The sequence below is a fragment of the Eleutherodactylus coqui genome, chromosome 7, assembly GCF_035609145.1.
Source record: "Eleutherodactylus coqui strain aEleCoq1 chromosome 7, aEleCoq1.hap1, whole genome shotgun sequence".
In the NCBI taxonomy this organism is placed as follows: Eukaryota; Metazoa; Chordata; class Amphibia; order Anura; family Eleutherodactylidae; genus Eleutherodactylus; species Eleutherodactylus coqui.
The window spans coordinates 167024171-167044253 of record NC_089843.1 but is presented as its reverse complement, the minus strand read 5'-3'; the positions used below and the strand labels follow the sequence as shown (position 1 = coordinate 167044253).

The following is a 20083-nucleotide window of genomic DNA, read 5'->3' as shown; positions in this document are numbered from 1 at the left end:
CCCTCACCAACGCGGTTACTGGGAAGGTCCACTTAACCACGGACACGTGGACAAGTACTGGTGGGCAGGGTCACTATATCTCCCTGACGGCACATTGGGTGAATTTGGTGGAGGCTGGGATGGAGTCAGAGCCTGGGACCGCTCACGTCCTACTCACACCCAGAATTGCGGGTCCTTCCTCGGTTCTGGTATCTACGGCGGTCTATGCCCCCTCCTCTAAACCCTCCCGATCCTCCTCCTCCTCCTACGCAACCTCTACCTGTCAATTAAGAAATGTGAGCAGCATGTCGCCAGCAGTCGGAGTGGTGTGGCGCGGCAGCACAGCAGTGGGCAAGCGTTAGCAGGCTGTTCTGAAACTACTCAGCCTAGGTGACAAGAGGCACATGGCCCCCGAGGAGGAGGATCCTGAAAGTAATCTTCCTAGTGAGGACAGCGATGTGTTGGGTACTGGTACTCTGGCACACATGGCTGACTTCATGTTAGGCTGCCTTTCTCGTGACCCTCGCGTTAGACGCATTCTGGCCACTTCGGATTACTGGGTGTACACCCTTCTCGACCCACGGTATAAGGAGAACCTTTCCACTCTCATTCCCGAAGAGGAAAGGGGTTCGAGAGTGATGCAATACCACAGGACCCTGGTGGACAAACTGATGGTAAACTTCCCATCTGACAGCGCTAGCGGCAGAAGGCGCAGTTCCGAGGGCCAAGTAGCAGGGGAGGCGCGGAGACCAGGCAGCATGTTCAGCGCAGGCTGGGAAACACTCTCCAATGCCTTTGCCAGCTTTATGGCTCCCCAGCAAGACTGCATCACCAGCCCCCAGTCAAGGCTGAGTCGGAGGGAGCACTGTAAAAAGATGGTGAGGGAGTACGTAGCTGATCGTAGCAGCATCCTCCGTGATGCCTCTGCTCCATACAACTATTGGGTGTCAAAGCTGGACACGTAGCTCAAACTTGCGCTGTATGCCCTGGAGGTGCTGGCTTGCCCTGCTGCTAGCGTCTTGTCAGAGAGGGTGTTTAGTACAGCTGGGCGGATCATCACGGACAAGCGTACCCGCCTGTCAACTGCCAGTGCCGACATGCTTACACTCATAAAGATGAACGAAGCCTGGATTTCCCCTGACTTCTCTTCTCCACCGTCGGAGAGAAGCGGAACCTAAAGATTCTTTTCACTGCAACCGCAGATAAAAGCACTCTTCTCTATCACCGGGGAAAACGGGGCATTTCTCTTTGTCAATCTGTCTCTGACATTAGTCCTCCTCCTCCAGAAACAACATGTCATCGCGCTGAACGGCCAATTTTTCTGCGGCCCAAAAGGCTCATCTACATCTACCAATGTTTTTACAATTTTTCTAAGTTTCAAAAGTATTGAGACTGTAACATGAACCAATTTTTTAAACAGGGCTGCCTCCAGGCTCTGTTACAAATTAAGCAACAGTGAGCTGTATCTTTAAAAAAATGTTTATGGGTTTCACCTGACCTCTCGGTTGATAAATTTTTCAGAGGTACACTTGTACTCTTGGTACACTTATTTTTGGGGCCCACGCCTACACTGTTATCCAACTACTTTTTCCGGCCTTCTCCTATGCTCATGGTATCCCAATGTTTCAGAGGTTGTCCTATACTATTACTACAGAAATTTTGCTGGTGTCTGCCTGCTTATACTTCTGCTACAAGAAGGTTACAGGAGTCTGCCTATACTGCTGCCACTTACATGTTACAGGGGTCTGCGTATACTGCTGCCACAAGGATGTTACTGGGGTCTGCCTATACTTCTGCTATAGAAATGTTACTGGGATCAGTCTTTACTGTTACTACAGAAATGTTACAGGGGTCTGCGTATACTGCTGCTACAAAAATGGTACTGGGGTCTGCCTATGCTTCTGCTACATAAATGCTACAGGGGTCTGCTTATACTGCTGCCACAAGGATGTTACTGGGGTCTGCCTATACTTCTGCTACAGAAATGTTACTGGGATCAGTCTATACTGTTACTACAGAAATGTTACAGGGGTCTGCGTATGCTGCTGCTACAAAAATGGTACTGGGGTCTGCCTATGCTTCTGCTGCTATGTCACTCGCAGCACCTTGGGCCCCATAAGGTGTTTGCTGGGACAGAGGCTGACCCAGGGCCCGCTCACATACTTCCCACATTGAGTATTGCTGCATTGTTGAGATGTGTAGAAGTGCTGGGCTGGCAGCTGAGTCCCCTTTATGCCACGTTTGCAGCTCCTGACGGAGGTGGCACAGTATTGGAATGAAGATCGAACGTCAATCTATTATCAATTCTCAACAGCATTGTGGGCTATCGCCCCCCCCCCCCCCCTTTCAAAGAGGGTCGCTGCCTAGCCCTGCCAACCCTCTGCAGTGTGTGCTCCGGTTCCTCCTCATGGCAGACGCACTTATAAATAGACATGAGGGTGGTGTGGCTATGAAGCCAGCGTGTGGCATGAGGGCAGCTGAAGGCTGCGCAGGGACAGTTTTGTGTGCGCTGCGGACGCAGGGTCATGCGGGGGGATTGGGCAGCATGTAACCTAGGAGAAGAGGCAGCGGTGTGTCCCACAGGCAGTTATTGTGCTTGGTTGGAGGTAGTGTGGTGCTTAGCTAAGGTGTGCCTTGCTAATGAGGGTTTGTCCGAAGTAAAAATTGTTATGGGGTGGGGGCACTCTTGCCGCTATTGTGGCTTAATAGTGACACCTCGGAGCCCGAAATGCAGCCCTGCATGTTGCCCCTGATCTGCCCTATCCGTTTCTGTGTCGTTTCCATCACTTTCGTAGGTTTTCCAGATTTTCACAAATGAAAACCTTAGTGGAGCATCGGTCATATACAAAAATGCTCGAGTCACCGATTGACTTCAATGGGGTTTGTTACTCGAAACGAACTCTTAAGCATCGCGGAAAGCTCGACTCGAGCAACGAGCACCCGAGCATTTTGGTGCTCGCTCATCTCTAGTATAAACTGTATTAATCGGTATCATGGAAACCAAAAGGGCAGTCTTTTACCTTCAGTTGGGTGAATTATAGCCTATAGATATATTCAATGTACATTTGGAGTTTTCCCAGAACAGAAGGTAAATATAAAGGGAAAATGCTATGACAATATAGCTTAGGACGTCATGCAAAAGGCCATAGCACAGCTCCTTACGAGCTCAGAGTTGTATGGAGGCAAACAAAGGGGTTTTTGACAGATTCATATAGAATCCAACAGCAAAAAAAACAATCCACCAAATGCCTTATTGCAATTATACTATGTTCGCCCCTGAAGCATTGCTTCTAGAATATGTTTATATGTTGCTGATATTTCCGTTCGCTTTTATAAAAAAAAGGTATAAAAATAAAGCAAGATATAGAAAATGTAAGTTTAAGAAGGCATGTTAATAGTACTCACATAGACACATCTCAGAATGCGATTCTAGCTATTCCGCAAACTTCGATAGCATTTGCCAGCGTTAGCATTTCATCACCTTCCATTAAAGTCTTTTATCAAACAAACATTTCATTAAATTATTAAAGGACACACAAGTGGTGTAATTCTCATTATGCCGGCTTCAACAGCACGGAAATAACTGACAGCTAAAATAATAAAAGGACAAATAACTTATTACTAGAGATGAGCGAACACCAAAATGTTCGGGTGTTCGTTATTCGTAACGAACTTCCCGTGATGCTCGAGGGTTCGTTTCGAACAACGAACCCCATTGAAGTCAATGGGCGACCAGAACATTTTTGTATTTCGCCGATGCTCGCTAAGGTTTTCATGTGTGAAAATCTGGGCAATTCAGGAAAGTGATGGGAATGACACAGTGACGGATAGGGCAGGCGAGGGGCTACATGTTGGGCTGCATCCTAAGTTCACAGGTCCCACTATTAAGCCACAATAGCGGCAAGAGTGGGCCCCCCCCCCCCTCCCAACAACTTTTACTTCTGAAAAGCGCTCATTAGCATGGCATACCTTTGCTAAGCACCACACTACCTCCAACAAAGCACAATCACTGCCTGCATGACACTCCACTGACACTTCTCCTGGGTTACATGCTGCCCAACCACCCCCCCTCCCCCCCCCCCACAGCGCACACCAAAGTGTCCCTGGGCAGCCTTCAGCTGCCCTCATGCCACACCACGCTCATGTCTATTTAGAATTGCGTCTGCCATGAGGAGGAACCGCAGGCACACACTGCAGAGGTTGGCACGGCTAGGCAGCGACCCTCTTTAAAAGTGGCGGAGCGATAGCCCACAATGCTGTACAGAAGCAATGAGAAATAGAATCCTGTGCCACCGCCATCAGGAGCTGCACACGTGGACATAGCAATGGGGAACCTATGTGCCACACACTATTCATTCTGTCAAGGTGTCTGCATGCCCCAGTCAGACCGGGCTTTTTAATTCATAGACACAGGCAGGTACAACTCCCTATTGTGAAGTCCCTGTCGACCCACAGCATGGGTGGCTCCCTGGAACCCACCGGCGGTACACAGAAATATCCCATTGCATTGCCCAACACAGCTGAGGTAGTAATGTCGTGCTTAATGCAGGTGGGCTTCGGCCCACACTGCATGCCCCAGTCTGACTGGGGTTCTTTATAAGTGTACAGATGTAGTAAAAAGTCCGTGTGCACCTACAGCATGGGTGGGTGCCAGGAAGCCACCGGCGGTACATAGAAATATCCCATTGCATTGCCCAACACAGCTGAGGTAGTAATGTTGTGCTTAACCCTTTCCAATCCAATTTGTATATGGTTTTCCTAGGGGGCTTACTCTTTTTCTGCTGTTATACAACGGCGCTATATGCTGGCTAAAGCCAGTACTGCATGAGCTGACACGTAGGATAGGCTCCGACAGCAGAGAGGCTGGCAATATACAGTAAGAGAACCCCGACGGACGTCTACCAACAACGGAGCTGTACAGCCTTAAACCCTAATGTCTTCAAAGGTCACACAGTGGACTGGAAAGGGTTAATGCAGGTGGGTTTCGGCCCACACTGCATGCCCCAGTCAGACTGGGGTTCTTTACAAGTGGACACATGTAGGTTAAACTCCCTGTGGACCCACTGCCTGGGTGGGTGCCAGGAAGCCACCGGCGTTACATAGAAATATCCCATTGCATTGCCCAACACAGCTGAGGTAGTAATGTCGTGCGTAATACAGGTGGGCTTCGGCCCACACTGCATGCCCCAGTCAGACGGGTTCTTTAGAAGTGTACAGATGTATTAAAAACTCAGTGTGCACCTACAGCATGGGTGGCTCCCTGGAACCCACCGGCGGTACATAAAAATATCCCATTGCATTGCCCAACACAGCTGAGGTAGTAATGTCGTGCGTAATACAGGTGGGCTAAAAATTAATTTGATTACACTGTAGGCGAGGGCCCACAAAAATTGCTGTATCAACAGTACTAATGTACATCCCAAAAATTGGCCATGGCCAGCCAAGAGGGCAGGTGAAACCCATTAATCGCTTTGGTTAATGTGGCTTAAGTGGTAACTAGGCCTGGAGGCAGCCCAGTGTAACGAAAAATTGGTTCAAGTTAAAGTTCCAATGCTTTTAAGCGCATTGAAACTTATAAAAATTGTTCTGAAAAATTATTTGAGTGAGCCTTGTGGCCCTAAGAAAAATTGCCCGTTCAGCGTGATTACGTGAGGTTTCAGGAGGAGGAGCAGGAGGAGGAGGAGGAGGAATATTAGACACAGATTGATGAAGCAGAAATGTCCCCGTTTTGGATGGTGAGAGAGAACGTAGCTTCCATCCGCGGGTGCAGCCTACGTATTGCTTACGTATCGCTGCTGTCCGCTGGTGGAGAACAGAAGTCTGGGGAAATCCAGCCTTTGTTCATCTTGATGAGTGTTAGCCTGTCGGCACTGTCGGTTGACAAGCGGCTACGCTTATCTGTGATGATTCCCCCAGCCGCACTAAACACCCTCTCCGACAAGACGCTAGCCGCAGGACAAGCAAGCACCTCCAGGGCATACAGCGCTAGTTCAGGCCACATGTCCAGCTTCGACACCCAGTAGTTGTAGGGGGCAGAGGCGTCACCAAGGATGGTCGTGCGATCCGCTACGTACTCCCTCACCATCCTTTTACAGTGCTCCCGCCGACTCAGCCGTGACTGGGGAGCGGTGACACAGTCTTGGTGGGGAGCCATAAAGCTGGCCAGGCCCTTAAAGACTGTTGCACTGCCTGGGATGTACATGCTGCTCGATCTACGCACATCCCCTGCTACCTTGCCCTCGGTACTGCGCCTTCTGCCACTAGCGCTGTCGGCTGGGAATTTTACCATCAGCTTGTCCGCAAGGGTCCTGTGGTATAGCAACACTCTCGAACCCCTTTCCTCTTCGGGAATCAGAGTGGGCAGGTTCTCCTTATACCGTGGATCGAGCAGTGTGTACACCCAGTAATCCGTCGTGGCCAGAATGCGTGCAACGCGAGGGTCACGAGAAAGGCATCCTAACATGAAGTCAGCCATGTGTGCCAGGGTACCAGTACGCAACACATGGCTGTCCTCACTAGGAAGATCACTTTCAGGATCCTCCTCCTCCTCCTCCTCCTCAGGCCATACACGCTGAAAGGATGACAGGCAATCAGCCGGTGTACCGTCAGCAGCGGCCCAAGCTGTCTCTTCCCCCTCCTCCTCATCCTCCTCATGCTCCTCCTCCTCCTCCTGTACGCGCTGAGAAATAGACAGGAGGGTGCCCTGACTATCCAGCGGCATACTGTCTTCCCCCGCCCCCGTTTCCGAGCGCAAAGCAGCTGCCTTTATGGTTTGCAGGGAATTTCTCAAGATGCATAGCAGAGGAATGGTGACGCTAATGATTGTAGCATCGTCGCTCACCACCTGGGTAGACTCCTCAAAATTACCAAGGACATGGCAGATGTCTGCCAACCAGGCCCACTCTTCTGAAAGGAATTGAGGAGGCTGACTCCCACTGCGCCGCCCATGTTGGAGTTGGTATTCGACTATAGCTCTCCGTTGTTCATAGAGCCTGGCCAACATGTGGAGCGTAGAGTTCCACCGTGTGGGCACGTCGCACAGCAGTCGGTGCACTGGCAGCTTAAAGTGATGTTGCAGGGTGCGCAGGGTGGCAGCGTCCGTGTGGGACTTGCGGAAATGTGCGCAGAGCCGGCGCGCCTTTACGAGCAGGTCTGACAAGCGTGGGTAGCTTTTCAGAAAGCGCTGAACCACCAAATTAAAGACGTGGGCCAGGCATGGCACGTGCGTGAGGCTGCCGAGCTGCAGAGCCGCCACCAGGTTACGGCCGTTGTCACACACGACCATGCCCGGTTGGAGGCTCAGCGGCGCAAGCCAGCGGTCGGTCTGCTGTGTCAGACCCTGCAGCAGTTCGTGGGCCGTGTGCCTCTTATCGCCTAAGCTGAGTAGTTTCAGCACGGCCTGCTGACGCTTGCCCACCGCTGTGCTGCCACACCGCGCGACACCGACTGCTGGCGACATGCTGCTGCTAACACATCTTGATTGTGAGACAGAGGAGGAGGAGGAGGAGGAGGGTGCTTTAGTGGAGGAAGCATACACCTCCGCAGATACCAGCACCGAGCTGGGGCCCGCAATTCTGGGGGTGGGTAGGACGTGAGCGGTCCCAGGCTCTGACTCTGTCCCAGCCTCCACTAAATTCACCCAATGTGCCGTCAGGGAGATGTAGTGGCCCTGCCCGCCTGTGCTTGTCCACGTGTCCGTAGTTAAGTGGACCGTGGCAGTAACCGCGTTGGTGAGGGCGCGCACAATGTTGCGGGAGACGTGGTCGTGCAGGGCTGGGACGGCACATCGGGAAAAGTAGTGGCGACTGGGAACTGAGTAGCGCGGGGCCGCCGCCTCCATGATACTTTTGAAGGACTCCGTTTCCACAACCCTATACGGCAGCATCTCAAGGCTGATGAATTTTGCGATGCGGACGGTTAACGTTTGAGCGTGCGGGTGCGTGGCGGCGTACTTGCGCTTGCGCTCGAACACTTGCGCAAGCGACGGCTGAACGGTGCGCTGAACTACACTGCTGGATGGGGCCGAGGACAGCGGAGATGAGGGTGTGGGTGCAGGCCATGAGGCGGTAGTGCCTGTGTCCTGAGAGGGGGGTTGCATCTCAGTGGCAGGTTGGGGCACAGGGGGAGAGGCAGGGGTGCAAACCGGAGGCGGTGAACGGCCTTTGTCCCACCTTGCGGGGTGCTTGGCCATCATATGTCTGCGCATGGTGGTGGTGGTGAGGCTGTTGGTGTTGGCTCCCCGGCTGAGCTTTGCGCGACAAAGGTTGCACACCACTGTTCGTCGGTCGTCAGGCGTCTCTGTGAAAAACTGCCAGACCTTAGAGCACCTCGGCCTCCGCAGGGTGGCATGGCGCGAGGGGGCACTTTGGGAAACACTTGGTGGATTATTCGGTCTGGCCCTGCCTCTACCCCTGGCCACTGCACTGCCTCTTGCAACCTGCCCTGCTGATGCCCTTGACTCCCCCTCTGAAGACCTGTCCTCCTGAGTAAGCGTTGCACACCAGGTGGGGTCAGTCACCTCATCGTCCTGCTGCTCTTCCTCCGAATCCTCTGTGCGCTGCTCCCTGGGACTTACTGCCCTTACTACTACCTCACTGCAAGACAACTGTGTCTGATCGTCATCGTCCTCCTCACCCACAGAAAGTTGTTGAGACAGTTGGCGGAAGTCCCCAGCCTCTTCCCCCGGACCCCGGGAACTTTCGAATGGTTGGGCATCAGTGACGATAAACTCCTCTGGTGGGAGAGGAACCGCTGCTGCCCAATCTAAGCAGGGGCCCGAGAACAGTTCCTGGGAGTGCTCCCGCTCCTGAGCAGGTGTTATTGTAGTGGAGTGAGGAGGCTGGGAGGAAGGAGGAGCAGCAGACAGAGGATTCGGATTGGCAGCAGTGGACGGCGCAGACCTGCGGGTAGACGATAGGTTGCTTGAAGCACTTTCTGCCATCCAGGACAGGACCTGCTCACACTGCTCATTTTCTAATAACCGTCTCCCGCGTGGACCCATTAATTGGGCGATGAATGTGGGGACGCCAGAAACGTGCCTCTCTCTTAATCGCGCAGCAGTCGGCTGCGACACACCTGGATCAGGAGCTTGGCCTGTGCCCACACCCTGACTTGGCCCTCCGCGTCCTCGGCCGCGTCCACGTCCTCTAGGCCTACCCCTACCCCTCAGCATGCTGTATTACCAGTGATTTGATTTCACAGGCAGGAAATAAATTGGCGCAAGACTGCAGGCCAAATATAATTTTTGCCCTTTTTGGAAAACGAAAGGCCCCACTGCCTCTAGTGAATGAATTATCTAAGTTTAATAACTGTGCTGTGTCCCTGCTTATGTGTCACAGAACGTGAGGGTAGCAGAGTTATTATAACTCTGGCAGAGCAGGTATTTTTTTTCCCAATTAAGGAAAGCAAATGGCGAAGCCAGCAGTAAAGCGTAGCTGGGTGCGTATGATTTAGCACTGTTCTTCACGCAGCTCACACGTCTCCACCGCCCGTAAGGACGGACAGAGGCTGGACAAATAGATTTGTTTTCAGTTTTTTCCCACCAAAAGGCAGCACTGCGTATATTCTATGAACATGAGAAGTGTAATAACTGTGCTGTGTCCCTGCTTATGTGTCACAGAACGTGAGGGTAGCAGAGTTATTATAACTCTGGCAGAGCAGGTATTTTTTTTCCCAATTAAGGAAAGCAAATGGCGAAGCCAGCAGTAAAGCGTAGCTGGGTGCGTATGATTTAGCACTGTTCTTCACGCAGCTCACACGTCTCCACCGCCCGTAAGGACGGACAGAGGCTGGACAAATAGATTTGTTTTCAGTTTTTTCCCACCAAAAGGCAGCACTGCGTATATTCTATGAACATGAGAAGTTTAATAACTGTGCTGTGTCCCTGCTTATGTGTCACAGAACGTGAGGGTAGCAGAGTTATTATAACTCTGGCAGAGCAGGTATTTTTTTTCCCAATTAAGGAAAGCAAATGGCGAAGCCAGCAGTAAAGCGTAGCTGGGTGCGTATGATTTAGCAATGTTTTTCACGCAGCTCACACGTGTCCACAGCCCGTAAGGACGGACAGAGGCTGGACAAATAGATTTGTTTTCAGTTTTTTCCCACCCAAAGGCAGCACTGCGTATATTCTATGAATAATAACTGTGTTGTGGCCCTGCCTATACAATTCTTTCCCTGCAGTATCAATGGAGGGTGGAATGCTCTGCAGAGGCGATTTTGAGAAGCCCACAAAAAATGCAGCACAGCTAACAGCAGCCTGGACAGTACTGCACACTGATAAATATGGCCCTAGAAAGGACCGTTGAGGTTCTTGAAGGCTACACTCACTCCTAACACTCTCCCTGCCTATGCAGCACTTCTGTCCCTAATGCCAGGTGCAACGGTCTGCAGAGGCGATTTTGAGAAAAAAAAAATCCCACTGCTAACAGCAGCCAACACACAGCTATCAGTGGCCCTAATAAGGACCTTTGGGGGGTCTTGAAGCCTACACTAACTACCAATTCTTTCCCTACAGCAGCTCCGGTATAAACAGCACTGTCCCTCATCTAACTCACACCGCATCTGAGGCGAGCCGCGGGAGGGGCCGACTTTTATATTAGGCGAACACCTGATCTCGCCAGCCACTCACAGCAGGGGGGTGGTATAGGGCTTAAACGTTGCAGGGGGAAGTTGTAATGCCTTCCCTGTCTTTCAATTGGCCAGAAAAGCGCGCTAACGTCTCAGGGAAGGAAGTGAAAGTAACCAGAACACCGCATGGTGTTCGTTACGAATAACGAACATCCCGAACACCCTAATATTCGCACGAATATCAAGCTCGGACGAACGCGTTCGCTCATCTCTACTTATTACTAATAAAAGAATAGCTGAAATATTTAAACCTTTTGAAAGAAATTACAACATAATGTTTTTAATCTAGATTTGTCAGAATATTCTGCATGTATCTTGGATTTTCACTTAGTAAGGCCTCAGTCAGAGGAGTGTGTATTTTGACGCTTCTGTGCTGCACAGAAAAATGCGCTGCATGGATGTGCAAAATCCGCATGACCGAACCTCCGTGCCCATTGCTTTCAATGGGGCCGGCACTACAGCAGCCGGCCTCATTGAAAGCAATAGGATACAGGCACCCCCGGCAGTGATTGGCTGAGCGCTGTAACCAATCACAGGCAGTGCTCAGCTGTCATTCAATGAGCGCTCAGCCAATCAGATACAGCCCTTTCAGGAGGTGGGGATTTGAAATCCCCGCCTGCTGAAAGAACTTCAGTACAGTGCTGGGTAGCCAAGCGACAAGACACGCCGAGCCCTGACAGCAGGGGAGAGGTGTTATATATAAAAATATTATATACACACACACATATTTATATAATATGTGTGTGTGTATATAATATTTTTTTTTTTACACGAGCTAGGGCTTATTTTCAGGGAAGGGCTTATATTTAAAGCCCTTCCATGAAAATCATTGCGGAGGTTGCCTGCATCCCATTGTTTTCAATGTGGCAGCTGCAGCGCCAGCCCCATTGAAAGTAGTGGGAGAACATCATGGTCCTCTGTGGCAGGGGATTACTTCACCCCTGCAGGGAGATCCATCATCACTGGACACTGAAAGTGCTGTCACAGTGTTCAGTAATGAGGGAATTTCCTGTGGGGATTGTTGCAGAGCATGGACCTATGCGGTGTACACATGTCCTATTTTTACAGCTGCATGCATTTTCATGCCTGTAAAAAACGGACATGTGAACACATAATAAAAAACCAATGGTTCTAACAGACACGCGGCTTTTTGCGCCCATATTCGCCCTCAAATACATGATCTTCTGACTTCGCCCTAACTGATGGTAAAGATGGTACATGGAGTTTACTGTTTCACATTTCTGATGATCCCATCAAGTGCCGCTCACATTGCCACGTGGCACCAGCACATAAATCTCTTTTATAATAACTATTCCAAATGAATATAGTTTAAAAACTGAATTGAATTAAGAAAAGATTTGGATTGGGTAATGATAAAGTGGATTTATTGATTGTGGCATTTAGAAGGTTGGCAAATTGGAATTAGAATAGAGCTAATTAAATATAGGTATAACAGCGCAGGATCGAGACGTATAATGTAATGCAGACCTAATGCAGTATTCCTTTCTGTTAAAAATGTGCAGTATAAATTTAGTCATTCCATTAAAATAAATGAATTTCTGGAGATGCCTACACTCAGCATGTCTCCCCATGGTATATAATCTTATTGGTGAAAGGCTCTATAGCTCCTACTCAGCAACTTCAGCAGGTCCACAACTGGAGCTAGCTCAGCTACGATGATCTGACTGTCTGGGGACTCATTTACAGATCACACTCTCGGGCTGCTCCCAACCTCTATTCAGGCTTACAGGGTTCCAGACTAGACTACACCCAACCCTGCGCAGACCGCATGCTTGCTTGAACACTTCACCAACACAGCCAACACAACCATATCTTGCATACCAACCTCCAGGTTTTATACTTACAAAGGCAACATGTGTAGGGCAAAATGTACTCTACCATTCGTCCACCAGATGCACATGCCACGCCCAGCATGGTACCCAATGCCGTATACCCTCAAAATGGCTATACAAAATGTAGTCACACCATGTCCACGAGGGCCATAACTTAACCTGTTATAATTCCCCTACTGTATGGTTGTACACAATCACTATGATTATCAGGGGTACAATACCCAGCAATGGCTATTCTCTAATCAGCTATTTTTGCCGCATATATTCTAATACCATGTACATCACATGCATTCAAACTATAACATGCCCCATATTAAATCTTAGCAATGTACACTAAACCTGCAACAGTTAGGCATCAATTCTTCCGTTTTATTGCATTTTCTACACAAAATCTCAGCATCTATACTCTAAGCATTGGCTATTATAACATTATTAGACTTTAGCAGCTTATATCACTAGCTAGGTGTTCCGTCACTCGAGGCAAAGAATCAGTTTAGCACCCCTTCTACATGGAAACTTCAGTCTTCAGTTCAAAGTACAGGGAGCGATGATGTCACCAACACCAACGACAGGGCCATGTGACCACTGCAGTCAGTTACTGGCTCACTTAAACCGGTAATTAGCTGAAATGGTCAGATGACCTGGAGTCAGTGGTGTCAGTATTCTGCACCCAGAAACTGAAGGCCAGAGAGGAAAAGGTAACAGCGAAACAGCAGCGGTGGAAGATTTTTGCTGTTTTTCAGCTTTTGCTGTCTCTTTTTTCGACTATCTGGCCTTAGTCAGACGAGCGTGTTATTTTGTGTGCCTATGTGCGTATAAAAATTGCGTCTATTAGAACCATTGGTTTCCTATGAAGTGTTCACATGTCTGTTTTTTAGAGGCGCAAAATACTTGTACCTGCAAAAGATAAGATATGCGTGCCTAGAATGTGCGCCTGTAAGGTCTGTGTTGCGTGTTAAAGATAGAACCACACTCTGTATAGGTACGAGCTGCGCATAATTACATTATTCTTAAATCATTTCTTTCAGGGAGCGCAGTGTAGTGTGATTAATTTCTAAAAAACTCCGTGCAGTATAATTTATTTCTGGAAGCACAGTATATTATCATTTATTTTTGGGGGCTCAGTGTATTATTTTTTTCAGGAGCGTAGTGTATAATATCTTATTCCTGGGGGCACAGTCAGAAGCACTATTTTCAGGTGACGCAGTGTGTTGTGTTACTATTTTCAGGGGAGCCAAAGATGTTTTTTAATTTATTTTTACTAGATATACGAGGGGCTGCTGATAAGTCTTTGGCTTTGTGTTCTTCTTTTGGTTCTATGGTAACGAATGTTACATCACATGAAAGCCTTATGTGTCTAATATAGGTTTTCAAAATTTTGTGTTTGTAGCTTATGGCAACAGTAATCTAGGCATGCGGGAAAACAAATGGCGGAGTCTAAGGCGATATTCACAGCAAATGAGAGCAGAGGAGCGATAAGATTCTTGTTTCTGCAAGCAAAGTCCGCGAAGGATATTCATGGGAATATGTCGCAGACATTGGGGGATCAATGCCCTTCATATTCTACAGTTAAGAACTGGGTTGGTAAATTTAAAATGGGCCACTTCAGCGCCAACGATGAGGAACTTCCTGGACGACCGAGAGAGGTTATTATTCCGGAGATCGTCGATGCTGTGCACAACCTCATACTGGAGAATCGGCGAATTTCAGCTAAAGGAATAGCAGACATCATGGGGATTTCTCGTGAACGTGTTTTTGCCATTATCCATGAACATTTGAACATGAAGAAGCGATCTGCAAAGTGGGTCCCCAAATGTTTGACAACAGATCAGAAAAGCATACGAGTGAAAACTTCCCGGTCCATTTGTTGGCTTTTCCGGACTGATAAGAACTTCCTGAATCGACTGGTCACTATGGATGAGACCTAGATTTATTTGTATGACCCTGAAACCAAGGAGCAGTCAAAAAAGTTGAGGCACAGTGGTTCTCCTCGCCCAAAGAAGGTCAGGGTGCAAAAATCAGCCACTAAGGTGATGGTGTCTGTGTTCTGGGATAAGGAGGGCGTGCTGCTAGTGGACTACCTTCAAAATGGTTCCACCATCAATGCAAGGTATTGCATTGAACTTTTGGACCAATTGAAGGCAGCTCTGAAGGTCAAAAGGCGCGGCAAGTTGTCCAAAGGAATCTTGCTCCTGTAAGACAACGCCTCCGTTCACACTGCACAAGCGACTACGGCAAAACTGGTGGAGCTAGGCTTCCAGCTGGTTGACCACCCACCTTATTCACCAGATTTAGCTCCCCCCGACTATCATCTGTTTCCAAACCTAAAGAAACGCCTCAAGGGGACCAAATTTCATACCATTTCTGATGCCATGGCTGCTACGGATGACTGGTTTGAGGCACAACCAAAATCCTTCTTTTTGCAAGGCTCACAGAACTTGGAATACAGATGTAAGAAGTGTGTTGACATCAGTGGAGAGTAGGTGGAATAAATGGAAAGTTTCATCTTCTTATCACGTTTTTTCTGGGTAAAGCCAGACCCTCATATTTATCCCTTTTATCTTACTTTATTCATATATATAATATTTTTTTTCCCATCTACCATTCCTTTTGTTTCTATTCTTTTGTATTTTAACTATGTACACCAACACTACACTATATGTAAATTTTCATATAATCATAGAATGGTAGAGTTGGAAGGGACCTCCAGGGTCATGGGGTCCAACCCCCTGCTCAGTGTAGGATTCACTAAATCATCCCAGACAGATGTCTGTCCAGCCATTGAAGGAGAACTCGCCACCTCCCATGGTAACCTGTTCCCCTCATTGATCACCCTCACTGTCAGAAAGTTTTTTCTAATATCTAATCTGTGTCTGCTCCCTTTCAGTTTCAACCCATTGCTTCTAGTCTTTCCTTGTGCAAATGTTTTAAAACTGTTCATGTACATTATGCACAGTGAGTATCCATCAAAACTAAAAGAGGCAATTATTGCTTTGAAACGCATAGTGTTTTTATCTGGCTTTACTCAATAAAACTTCACGACTTTTATAACTACACATTGAGTATGTGCACATATATCCAAAGGGTTATGCTATTTCTCCAGTTTTTTTGGCTACTGTCTTCCACATAAACATTGTTCAACCCCATGAGGCCTGGCAGCACCCACAACTTGATGCACGTACCTCTTTCACCATCCCATCATATAAACATGACCAGTTTGGAAGACAAACCTTTTTGACATTCGCTCACTGGATCTTTACTGGAGTAGCTCCGCTTCCTTTTTTTCACATTACACTTTTCATGAGGTGCAAAGTCCGCAGAGACAAGAATTAACTGAAGAAATCATGAAGTTCTGGACCAGATGGAGATGAAAAGAAATGAGTCCAAAGGACATCACTTGTGAGTCACTCAGTGTCATTGTGTATTCCTTCTCTGACTGTGTTACATTAGTATTGTGTTCACAAGTAAGGTCTGTAGCATTCTAGTTTGCTAAGTCGTTACCATTGGTAAGGTCATACAAAGAGCTGTAGTTTCACATGGTAAAAACCTCTATAGCACACATTGGGTTGCAAATAATGTTTTGATATAGTAAGCACCCCAAAGCATTAGTGGCAATCCAATTATATTACATCTTTCATTCTCTTTCACCCTCCCTTTTTTGCATCCTCTCTTTTGTTCTTTCTCCCTCTTTTTCATTCTCCCTCTTCTATTCTCTCCTGCTCTAGGATAACCATGCCGTCTAGGTTAGACACACCCTCAAATAGCTACTCCCATCACCCAGTGAAAGGCTCTCCCAGGTTGATATCTTTGCTATAGTACTTGATAAAATGTAATTTTCTACTAAAAAGCAAATTAGAGAACATATTGAAATGCGTTCACAAATCACAATCCCATTTTTCACTTTTAAACAACAAGTTCATGAAATTATATCACTTAACAATTGAAAGCAAAGATTGTAAACACAAGTAAATACCTGAAGATGTCGATGTTCCAATTGTAGTTTGGTTTTCATTTTCTCCATTGAGATTATCTGGTAATGCTATAAAGTTGTGAAAAGAAAGGTTTCTTCATTAATCAAACACAAGAATTGCAATATGTTATCACAAAACATACTGAAATACAATCAATACAATTACAGCTTTGTTAACAAAGCAACAATTACGCCATTACATGACTGCATATACATTGTATTCACAATAAGGAAACCCACATAAGCCTAGTGCTTTCACCATAACTGTGCAAAAATAAAGCCCGCAGTTCCTTTATTTCAGTTTACATAACATCATCCTGGGACAGGAAAAGTTCTATTTACATTTGGGCAGCTGAGCTTTTAAAGCAACCCATTGCGTGCAAGAACTTTTCTGTATAGGTAATGGTCTTCATTTATTTTAAATTTTTTTTGTGGAAATTTCTTTTAAGGAAAAAAAATAATAAAACAGAACAAACAAATTTGAGAGGTAATAACTAGAGATGAGCGAACACCAAAATGTTCGGGTGTTCGTTATTCGGAACGAACTTCCCGTGATGCTCGAGGGTTCGTTTCGAACAACGAACCCCATTGAAGTCAATGGGCGACCAGAACATTTTTGTATTTCGCCGATGCTCGCTAAGGTTTTCATGTGTGAAAATCTGGGCAATTCAACAAAGTGATGGGAATCACACAGAAACGGATAGGGCAGGCGAGGGGCTACATGTTGGGCTGCATCTCAAGTTCACAGGTCCCACTATTAAGCCACAATAGCGGCAAGAGTGGGCCCCCCCCCCCCTCCCAACAACTTTTACTTCTGAAAAGCCCTCATTAGCATGGCATACCTTTGCTAAGCACCACACTACCTCCAACAAAGCACAATCACTGCCTGCATGACACTCCACTGACACTTCTCCTGGGTTACATGCTGCCCAACCGCCCCCCCCCCCCCACAGCGCACACCAAAGTGTCCCTGGGCAGCCTTCAGCTGCCCTCATGCCACACCACGCTCATGTCTATTTAGAATTGCGTCTGCCATGACGAGGGACCGCAGGCACACACTGCAGAGGTTGGCACGGCTAGGCAGCGACCCTCTTTAAAAGTGGCGGAGCGATAGCCCACAATGCTGTACAGAAGCAATGAGAAATAGAATCCTGTGCCACCGCCATCAGGAGCTGCACACGTGGGCATAGCAATGGGGAACCTATGTGCCACACACTATTCATTCTGTCAAGGTGTCTGCATGCCCCAGTCAGGCCGGGCTTTTTAATTCATAGACACAGGCAGGTACAACTCCCTATTGTGAAGTCCCTGTCGACCCACAGCATGGGTGGCTCCCTGGAACCCACCGGCGGTACACAGAAATATCCCATTGCATTGCCCAACACAGCTGAGGTAGTAATGTTGTGCTTAACCCTTTCCAATCCAATTTGTATATGGTTTTCCTAGGGGGCTTACTCTTTTTCTGCCGTTATACAACGGCGTTATATGCTGGCTAAAGCCAGTACTGCATGAGCTGACACGTAGGATAGGCTCCGACAGCAGAGAGGCTGGCAATATACAGTAAGAGAACCCCGACGGACGTCTACCAACAACGGAGCTGTACAGCCTTAAACCCTAATGTCTTCACAGGTCACACAGTGGACTGGAAAGGGTTAATGCAGGTGGGTTTCGGCCCACACTGCATGCCCCAGTCAGACTGGGGTTCTTTACAAGTGGACACATGTAGGTTAAACTCCCTGTGGACCCACTGCCTAGGTGGGTGCCAGGAAGCCACCGGCGGTACATAGAAATATCCCATTGCATTGCCCAACACAGCTGAGGTAGTAATGTCGTGCGTAATACAGGTGGGCTTCGGCCCACACTGCATGGCCCAGTCAGACGGGTTCTTTAGAAGTGTACAGATGTATTAAAAACTCAGTGTGCACCTACAGCATGGGTGGCTCCCTGGAACCCACCGGCGGTACATAAAAATATCCCATTGCATTGCCCAACACAGCTGAGGTAACGTCAGCTGTAATGCAGGTGGGCTAAAAATTAATTTGATTACACTGTAGGCGAGGGCCCACAAAAATTGCTGTATCAACAGTACTAATGTACATCCCAAAAATTGGCCATGGCCAGCCAAGAGGGCAGGTGAAACCCATTAATCGCTTTGGTTAATGTGGCTTAAGTGGTAACTAGGCCTGGAGGCAGCCCAGTGTAACGAAAAATTGGTTCAAGTTAAAGTTCCAATGCTTTTAAGCGCATTGAAACTTATAAAAATTGTTCTGAAAAATTATTTGAGTGAGCCTTGTGGCCCTAAGAAAAATTGCCCGTTCAGCGTGATTACGTGAGGTTTCAGGAGGAGGAGCAGGAGGAGGAGGAGGAGGAATATTAGACACAGATTGATGAAGCAGAAATGTCCCCGTTTTGGATGGTGAGAGAGAACGTAGCTTCCATCCGTGGGTGCAGCCTACGTATTGCTTACGTATCGCTGCTGTCCGCTGGTGGAGAACAGAAGTCTGGGGAAATCCAGCCTTTGTTCATCTTGATGAGTGTTAGCCTGTCGGCACTGTCGGTTGACAAGCGGCTACGCTTATCTGTGATGATTCCCCCAGCCGCACTAAGCAAGCACCTCAAGGGCATACAGGGCTAGTTCAGGCCACGTGTCCAGCTTCGACACCCAGTAGTTGTAGGGGGCAGAGGCGTCACCAAGGATGGTCGTGCGATCCGCTACGTACTCCCTCACCATCCTTTTACAGTGCTCCCGCCGACTCAGCCGTGACTGGGGAGCGGTGACACAGTCTTGGTGGGGAGCCATAAAGCTGGCCAGGCCCTTAAAGACTGTTGCACTGCCTGGGATGTACATGCTGCTCGATCTACGCACATCCCCTGCTACCTTGCCCTCGGTACTGCGCCTTCTGCCACTAGCGCTGTCGGCTGGGAATTTTACCATCAGCTTGTCCGCAAGGGTCCTGTGGTATAGCAACACTCTCGAACCCCTTTCCTCTTCGGGAATCAGAGTGGCCAGGTTCTCCTTATACCGTGGATCGAGCAGTGTGTACACCCAGTAATCCGTCGTGGCCAGAATGCGTGCAACGCGAGGGTCACGAGAAAGGCATCCTAACATGAAGTCAGCCATGTGTGCCAGGGTACCAGTACGCAACACATGGCTGTCCTCACTAGGAAGATCACTTTCAGGATCCTCCTCCTCCTCCTCCTCCTCCTCAGGCCATACACGCTGAAAGGATGACAGGCAATCAGCCGGTGTACCGTCAGCAGCGGCCCAAGCTGTCTCTTCCCCCTCCTCCTCATCCTCCTCATGCTCCTCCTCCTCCTCCTGTACGCGCTGAGAAATAGACAGGAGGGTGCCCTGACTATCCAGCGGCATACTGTCTTCCCCCGCCCCTGTTTCCGAGCGCAAAGCAGCTGCCTTTATGGTTTGCAGGGAATTTCTCAAGATGCATAGCAGAGGAATGGTGACGCTAATGATTGTAGCATCGCCGCTCACCACCTGGGTAGACTCCTCAAAATTACCAAGGACATGGCAGATGTCTGCCAACCAGGCCCACTCTTCTGAAAGGAATTGAGGAGGCTGACTCCCACTGCGCCGCCCATGTTGGAGTTGGTATTCGACTATAGCTCTCCGTTGTTCATAGAGCCTGGCCAACATGTG

At 48.4% G+C, this 20083-nt stretch overlaps 1 protein-coding gene across 1 annotated transcript in view; it reads right to left on the bottom strand.

The window, feature by feature from the left end:
- Nucleotides 1-20083, bottom strand: part of EMCN (endomucin) — a 141217-nt gene that overhangs the window by 87429 nt on the left and 33705 nt on the right. The window contains exon 2 of the mRNA XM_066573976.1: nucleotides 16432-16497. Coding sequence (XP_066430073.1) covers nucleotides 16432-16497 — 66 coding nt within the window. The remainder of the gene's footprint in view (nucleotides 1-16431; nucleotides 16498-20083) is intronic.